This window comes from Sinocyclocheilus rhinocerous, unplaced genomic scaffold (genome assembly GCF_001515625.1).
Source record: "Sinocyclocheilus rhinocerous isolate Xijiao unplaced genomic scaffold, SAMN03320098_v1.1 scaffold2046, whole genome shotgun sequence".
NCBI lineage: Eukaryota > Metazoa > Chordata > Actinopteri > Cypriniformes > Cyprinidae > Sinocyclocheilus > Sinocyclocheilus rhinocerous.
Genome location: NW_015639535.1, coordinates 885,814 through 894,656, shown reverse-complemented (window position 1 = coordinate 894,656; position 8,843 = coordinate 885,814). Strand labels below are relative to the sequence as shown.

At 39.5% G+C, this 8,843-nt stretch overlaps 1 protein-coding gene across 1 annotated transcript in view; it reads right to left on the bottom strand.

The window, feature by feature from the left end:
- The window catches only part of LOC107751479 (aryl hydrocarbon receptor-like), a 56,893-nt gene that overhangs the window by 7,527 nt on the left and 40,523 nt on the right, over positions 1-8,843 (bottom strand). Inside the window, exons 6-11 of the mRNA XM_016567220.1 lie at positions 8,364-8,490; positions 7,718-7,851; positions 5,834-6,036; positions 5,602-5,711; positions 4,783-4,924; positions 3,099-4,617 (exon numbers count right to left, since the gene is read on the bottom strand). Coding sequence (XP_016422706.1) covers positions 3,099-4,617; positions 4,783-4,924; positions 5,602-5,711; positions 5,834-6,036; positions 7,718-7,851; positions 8,364-8,490 — 2,235 coding nt within the window. The remainder of the gene's footprint in view (positions 1-3,098; positions 4,618-4,782; positions 4,925-5,601; positions 5,712-5,833; positions 6,037-7,717; positions 7,852-8,363; positions 8,491-8,843) is intronic.

Genomic DNA, 8,843 nt, shown 5'->3' with positions numbered 1-8,843 from the left:
ACCGATTGCTCCGATTGCTCCCCCATGAAATTTTGTAAACTGTATTTATGAAAAAGAACTGCACAGATGCATCAATCTATTCAATCTATTGATAAACACACACATCGTCCTCTGTTTCTCGCTCTGTGGATTGAAGAACTCGCTGAAAGACAGGGCGGAGCCCAAGTCTGCCGCTGTTTTCATATGAAATTTAAAGGGGACTGAGGCGATCATGAATTTGTGTACAGTTTATGGAGCTAATCACAACATTTTTAGGGGGGCCGAGTAGAAATTAAGGGGGACTAAAGCCCTCCTAAAAATGGCCTAGCGACGCCCATGGTCAGAAAGCTCTCGGATTTCATAAAAAATATCTTAATTTGTGTTCAGAACATGAACGAAGGTCTTACAGGTTTGGAACGACATGAGGGTGAGTAATTAATTACAGAATTTCCATTTTTGGGTGAACTGTCCCTTTAAAGACTATTTAGTGGCTTTCGCACTGCGTAGTTCTAGGAACTAGCCAGCATGGTGGTTCCTAGAGAACCAATTTTCCTGGTTGCCATTTTCCTGGTTGCATTCACCAGGAACAGCATGCACTCTGAAGTGGCTGACGGCGACGTCTTTTTATTCACGGCATTTACAAACGTTAACAACTGGTGAAAGGAGGATGCCATGATGAAGCTGTTTTTGTTGTTGTCGTGGGTTTAGTGATAACTGAGATGGAATGTAAACACACAATTTACGCGATTGAAAGAGCATGAAAATCTGACTAAATCTTTTATGACAACTTGCAGTGTTACAAATCATCGAGGCTGAGAAAAGAACACGACGCTGCAGACAACAGGTAGCTAAATGCCGCTATCGCTGTGTTCGTGGAGTAAATATTTTTACATTGATTTTTAAAAATGCTGGGTAGCCAGTGTTTCGTATGTGTTTGGCCAGTCAGTGTACACTTACGTGACTGGTAGTTCCTATAGAATTGTTTTAGACCCTACTCTGGAGTAGGAGCTAATGTAGTTCCCCCAAACAAAGTTCTTAGAACTCAATACGTTCCTAGTTCCTGCGTTGTGTACACGTCAAAAAGCAGGTACCTCCTATGAAAAGTTTCCTCCTGTGCAAAAGCCCCTTTTGATACAATTTCTAGTGGACAATATTTCTAAGCCAGCAATCAATACCAGCTTGACAATGTAAGTAAAATGAGGTTCTGCAGGGATGTCTAATCCTGCAGAGTTTAGCTCAAACACATCCGCATGAAAGTTTCTAGTGATCCTGAAGACCTCCATTAGTTGGTTCAATGTGTTTAAAGTAGGACTGGTAATTTAACGTGTTAATTACATGAATTAATTACAGTGAAAAATAACGTGTTATAATTATTAATACATTTAACGCACTTGCCCCGCCCCAGACCTATGTGGGTCATCTGACATTTCATACAGCTGATTGATGACAAATATGAGGCAGGGCAACAACTTGCTGCGTGATGGAGCCTAGAGAACATAGTTAGAATGTCCCTAATAGTGATATCCGGTTCGCGAACGAATCGTTCGATTTAACCGGTTCTTCTTAGTGAACCGGTTGAACCAGTTCACCAAATCGGACTGAATCGTTTGAAACGGTTCGCGTCTCCAGTAAGCATTAATCCACAAATTACTTAAGTTATTTACTTTTTTAACGTGGCTGACACTCCCTCTGAGTCGAAATAAACCAATATCACGGAGTAATTCATTTACTCAACCAGTACACTGACTGAACTGCTATGAAGAGAGAACTGAAGATGAACACGAGCAGTGCAGCATGTGTGCAGCGAGCCGGATAACGAACGTACACGCCCACTGCTGGAGCGGTTCTCATTCTCGAGTCAAGAACCGGTTGCATCGGTTTTCGGATCACCAGTACACTGAACCGAGAACCGTTTCTTTCGGACATGTCCGATTTGAGAACTGATGAGCTGATGATACTGTGCATGCATGTAATTTTTCAAGAGGACGAAAAGCAAAAATGCCCCTGTTTGAGTTTTTGTCTCATATTTACATATGGTTAAGCAATATCACACGAGCAATAAGTGCAATATCACACGAGTGCAAATGTGATACCGATCTTATACAACAGAAAATGTCCCTGAAATTCAAGATATGGGGCAAAAATGCCCGTTTGAGTTTTTGTCTCACATTTACATCATATAGTTAAGCAATATCACACAAGTGCAAATGTGATACCAATCTTATACAACAGTACAATAAATAAGAAGTTAATATTGTGTTATTTTAGACACAATGTTGTTTGTTTTGCTCAATTTTGCCAACGAAAATATAAAGCAGAACGGTTCGTCTCTGAGCAACACACAGTGGCATTTCATTTCTTAATGCACGTTTGAACGCATTGGGTGAATCATTAGGCGCGCAATCATTAAGACATTTACCACCACCTACTGGCAGTTTTAGTTTATTATTTAGATTATCATTTTATTAAAGAAATAATTCCATATTTCCATAGTAATAATAATAAAATTAATAAAATAAATTATTAAAGGTATAGTTCACCCACCCAAAAATGACAACTGTGTCATCATTTACTTACCCTCATGGTCCAAAAGAGTATATGTAATACATTTTATCAAACAAAATATTTTTTTGCTGAAGCTACTTTTTGTAATGTCTGTTTGATGCTTTATACAACAAGGACTTAAAATTATATTTTTGGAGTAATTTCTCAGCCAAATTTGATGTGCGATTAATTAATCGCCACATCATGTAATTAATTAGATTTAAAATTTTAATCGCTTACTAGCCCTAGTTTAAAGCTTAAGGGCTAAAGCTAAACTTTGCTCGAATGTGGCCCTTCAAGAGTTGGATTGGAAACTCCTGGGTCCCTGCAATACTTCTGGTTTCCCCTTATCCATCCTTGATGGTTCTAGGACAACATTCCTATCAACCAATCAGTTTTTAGGATTAAGGGTTTGACAACATTTTTATCAACAATAATTTCCCATTTGAGATCAGGACTTGAGAGTGTACTTGGGGTTTTGGATAAGGTTTGGCTGTTATATATTTTGTTGATCCAGGAGCTTGTCCAACTTGGTTAAATCACATTGCGCAACTATATCCTTCTTTAATTCTTACCTTACTGTGGGTGGCGTCATGGGTCAGTTCCGAGCTATAATCTGTCAACGAGGGAAGGATTGGTGGGGCTAATCCCAGGATATGCTCCAGAGAGGAGTTCTGTTTGGTATAGGAGGCGTAATAAGTGGGTGCGACCTTTGGCTGCTGCTGCTGTTTCTGATAACCCTGCTGATAGGATGAAGACGAGGCCATGGCTCCCTGAAACTGACCTACATCCCCAGCTGTACTGATGTTCATCGTAAACTCCACCCCTGAATTGTCGGTTATATTGTAATCAACATGTGTACCCACTGTTTGTGTGTGCGCCAACTGGCCATTGGGAAAACATGGTCCATTTGTGACCAACTGGTCTGTGAAGTTGTATCCATGCCACTGGGGATCATTGTAGACCCCGTTTGGAGGGGTATCACTACCCACAGCTGTTTTTTGTTTATACTGGAATGGGTCAAGCAACTGGTTGTGCTGCCATTGCTGTGATTGTGCTTTACTAGTTCCTGTTATCTTGTCACCAAGTTGAGAGTTCAAGTTCACTTGTATGTGTTCAGAGACCCAGTGGCCATTGTGTACAGCTGGTACCGGGTTTACCAACAAAGTATCATGCTGGGTAAATGTAGTTGTCTCAGAGTCTGTTGTAGACACCTGAGGTATTGGTGCCTGGATCCATCTCTCAGTTTTGTGGCAAACTGACTGGCCATTGAGATGTTGCTGCATACGCTGTGAGAGATGAACTATGGGTGTTATCTGTTTTTGTGGCCAGAAAGGTACATGAGGATCAGGCATGGATGAAGTAATCTGAGAAGCTGACTCAGAAGCAGAACATGGCTCAGGGGGTTCAACAGAATCTAATGCCACAGCAGGGTTTTGAGCATCCTTTGAGTCCTCGATCCGGTTCTCCAGTGAGTCTTGGATGTAGGAAAGGATTTCGTTGTTGGTGAGAAGATCGTTCAGAGATGGGACGTAATCCGCTTCCATCTCTACCTGGATCATCCTATCATCCAGAAGCAGCAATTCTAGGTCCTCTGCATTGAGTCCAAGGTTTTCCAGGGCAATGAATAGCTCACTGTTGGAGCAGCTTTCCTCATTTTCCAGGGACAGAGAGTCTAATGTTGCCAGTAGTGGGTCAAAACTTGATGGCTCCTGTTTGGAAACTGCAGTTACACGATTCTGCGCTGGATTCCAACTTTCATTTTCGACAGAAGAAGAGAAGGTATTAGTCTCTACTTGCTCACTGAAGAGGCTACTGTGGAATGACAATCTAGGCTCCATAGCAGGTTGGCAAACATAAACAGACTCGTCTTGTCTCATCATGGCTCCCAGCAGAGAACTTGGGTCCAGATCATCCTTTGAACTTTTGTCCACCTTGCTCTTTTTGGTTTTGTTGTTCTTGCTTTTGCCTTGAAGGGTGTCAGGGAAGCCTGGCATGGGGTAGCTGATTTGGTACAGCAGAGCTTCTCCAGTAGCAAAGGTGAATGGAAGATGCATAGATCGCTTCCTCAAATGCTCTCCGCCCTCTTCTTCTCTGAATAAATGGATAAAAACCTTGTCAGTGGATATGTAAGGACTTTCATCAAAATCTTGCTAATTTGCCATGCTATTTAACAGTTAGCATGCTAATAAACTAAATCTATATTTTGTAAATTGTTAGTGCAGAAATATAAATGAATATTAGCCTTAATATGCTTACACAAGCGGCCTCTGGGTGGCAATGATGTAGTCAGGCTTGCCATTTTTGTAGACGAGTCTAGCGTTAGCTTGTACCCATTTCCAGCGGTTGTCCTTTGTAAGCAGTCTAAACACAGTCAGGCCGCTTTCTCCAGTCTTGATCACTACAATAGACAGTGCAACAGTTTGTAAACCCAGTTATTAGTTGAAATATACAGACCAGATTTTTCTGCCTTGTACCTTTTTTCTGCTATAGGCTGTTGGCTCCATATTGAATTACTAATTTTATTGGATTTACTGGCTCTAGTTCTACTCCTAACGTCAAAGATTTATCCAATCTCCTCCATAATCTATGGGATTATAGGAAAATATTCCTTCTCCTGTCTCTTGCTGTCTGTCTGTCTGTAAAATCTGTCTGTCTCTCTTTCTCCACTTCTTGCCGTAGACCACCATAAAAAAAATCTGAATTCACCAAATCCATTCAAGTCCTGCCCACACAATTGATATTATCAGTCAATTTCACTTCCTGTCATAACATCTATGGATTATCTCCTGTGAACCACACTGAATAAGAGTACTGTCATTGTTCAAGCATTTGCCTAAGAGCACAGTGCTCATGTCTTTTAGTGTCACTAGTTTATTTTAGAAACCATGCCTTTGGCAACAATGTCAGCATGCATCAGCAGAAAGACAGCTCATCATAGCTATTTCTTAATCTTCTCGTAATTCAGTCAATCATATTATTAGTTATGTAGCATCTTAAAAACCACTTCTTTAGCTGGACTTTTTTAAACAGTACAACTCCAAAATGACAAATCTGAAGAAATATGAAAAATCTTACTCCTGACATGGTTCTCAGCACAATACAGCATATCAGCTGCATGGATGAACTGGTACCCAGAACCTCGAACTCGCAACTCTGCCTCGGTGTAGCCAAGAACGATTTTACCCCTAAAAAACAGGCAAAATCAACATCAGTGATTCTTACACCATTTTCTATTGTACTTATGGAGATATAAACATATGTATACAGTGCATGTTACAACTCTTTCAAAAGAAATGTCCATCATTACTTAGCATCACAGGCCATAGGGGTGAAGTCCAACTTGTGTTTGGTTCTGAAAATCATGTTCTTGGTTCGGATCTCCATTATGGAAGGAGGCTGTAGGGGTGTCGCTATGGCAAACAGGGCGAGCTGGGGCGGCATTTGGCCTCCGTCATCCAGTTGCCTGTTCTGCCCATGCAGGAATTTCAGACGTCCTTGAAGATTCAGGGCCTTGATGGGGCATAAATAAAAATAAACATTGGAATAGCTCCTATACAAAAAAAGCATAACTGTGGAATTTAGTTTAAATTTGGAATTTAAAAACATCAACTTCAAACTACACAAAATCTAATAATAGAATGTTTCAAATTGTTGCAACTGCAACAAAAAAAGCAAATAAACAAGAATAATAAAATTATGACATATAGAACAAACAAAAAATCATGTCATAATCCATTTGCATGAAGGACGTATAACCGACACACGTAACATATGTACATACACAGCTGGAGCTGATGATTTTGTTGGCGTGCCCTTGGCGAACCACATAATTTGTCTCTGACTCATTGTGGGCAATAGAGCTCAATCCAGGTCATCTATAAATGAAGGCTATGACCTGTCCAGAATGTGTCATATCTGAATGTTTGCTTGTTTGTGATTAGTTAGTCAAACTTAGACCATCTGTTCTAACTGGTGGAGATTACAACATCTAAAAGTGAGTGTTTTATGTATGTTAGCCATGATTAATTTAGTGTCACTTATGAATATGCACAAACATAAAACTACAATACACATTTTGTGGCTGGAAAGCTCTCTTGACAACCTATTTTTTATAATCGTTTCATTTCTGGGCTATCTGTTCATTTTGTGTAATGCCTGATTTAAAATAGTTCTGCTTATGTAAGGCTACACAACAAGTGTCTCAGTTCGGCAATGACTTCCCGAAACATTAATACAGAGACACGCATTCACATACACAAACAGAAAACATTTGTCAAACTGTATTTCATTTGGCGCAAATAAAAACGAAGCTTTCAGCATGACTTTCCGAGTTGGGGGGCGTGTCAATTAAATAATCACAGAGGAAGCTAATTGGCCATAATTATGTTTTCATTGTGAACCTCCCAAGATAACTTAATGGTTGCATTCAAAAATGCCAAGAGGACAACAAACAAAAAATACGCAATAGAAAAGAGTTTGAAGTTGCTCATATTTTTAACTCATGCTAATGAATTTCTCTGAGCACATGGGGAGACCCCTGTTAGCGGTCCGCTACTGACAAGCTAAGTGTAGTCATGCTATTCTTGAGGGAGATGGATTTGGTAAAGATGGAGTGGAGGGGAAAGAAAGTAAAAGAGAGAGACTGAAGAAATAAAGGGCAAGAGTACAGAGCTTTGCACGCATACGTATCTCTTCACTACTGTGTTGCCAAGATTAGCAAAGAAAGAGACAGCTGTCTGGCTGGAGAATGAATAGGAAAAATACTTTTGGAATAAAGACAGCTGAAGGAGTTGGTGGCCACTATTGTGCCTCATACTGTAGCTAAAGCCTGGCTTTCTTCAAATTAGCTTTAATTTATGCTAACAAGAACTGGTTCTCACTATTTTGCTCTATTTCTTCTAGGACAAATTAAAACCTGTTCCCCATGACCTTACTGCTCCTTTAAGATGGATTACAGAGGTGTTCCAACAATTCAGATCTCTGTGGATGCCAGAGGCGCAATCCAACACAAAGTCAGCTGCGCTAACCTAGATGCTAACTCACTCTGTAATCTGGAACATCGGGGCTTAGAGACTTTGAATAGCAAGATATTTTCCATCATACTAATATTAAATTCCAAGAGGACTTCTAAATCAGTCGAAGTACGACGTTCCTGTGTAGTTTTTGAGCGCTTTAGCTGTTTGACACTGACCAGGAATCCTGAAGAATTGTCTAGGAGGCATCGGAAACGACAAACAAAAGTTCTCTCCAGGAAAGAGGAGTTCTCGGGAGGCAGCTGGTCAGGGTTGCACGTTACCAGCGACATACTTGGGGCAGGATCTCCGTCTAAGAGAAACAAAAAAGAACTTGAGACTCTGTAGCATGTCTAGACTTTTTCAACCGGGGTTCATCATTATCCACTAACCACCGTTTCTGTTTTCATCCTTTCTGTTTGCTGTTACCCTTAATTAAAATGGACGTTTTAGTGACCATAACATTTATTTTGCAACTGCAGGAGCTTCCACTAAAGGTCAAACCACCCTCCTCCTCTCATTTTTTCCAAAAAAAAAAAAAAAAGATCTCTCTCTCCTAATTTGAGTGCTGTAAACTATTAATTTGAAGTGCTTTGGGTCTTTTATCATGAATTTGTTATGAATAATCATATCCTTTGGTTTGTTCTTACTAAAATGTCAATGAAACAAAGTACCTTTTATTTTTAAAGCATGTAATTCATCAGTGCATCAAAACATCAACACTACCACATGGTTATTTAATAAAGAAACACTTTTTTGCTAAATTTCAAGGCAAAAATAACCCAATATAGTGGTACCATGATATAAAATTATATATTTCCTGACCTTGTGGGGATTCTTCTGTCTGCGTGCTGGTTGGAGGCGGGTTCAAGGCCCAGTGCAAGTTGCGTCTGAAGGCCTGCTGGTCTTCAGTATGAATGAGTTCGAACATATTTTGATGCATCACATCTGTCTGGGAGACCGAGGGAGAAATGAAGAGGAACGTTGTGAGAGAATTAAGTTAAAATAAATTAAAATGAAAATAAAGGATGAATCACTTTATGGGTTTAAAACGTTTTAGAACCAACTACAAATGTATAAACAACCATTCAAAAGTTTAGGGTCTGTAAGATGCTTTAATATTTTTGAAATGCATTTATTTAATCAAAAATACAGTAAAACAGTAATATTGTAAAATATTATTACAAATTTAAAAAATGACTGATTTCTGTTTCATTATATTTCAAAATGTAATTTATTTCTGTGAAGCAAAGCTGAATCATTACTCCATTCAGCTCCATTCATTACTACATTCAGCATCATTAC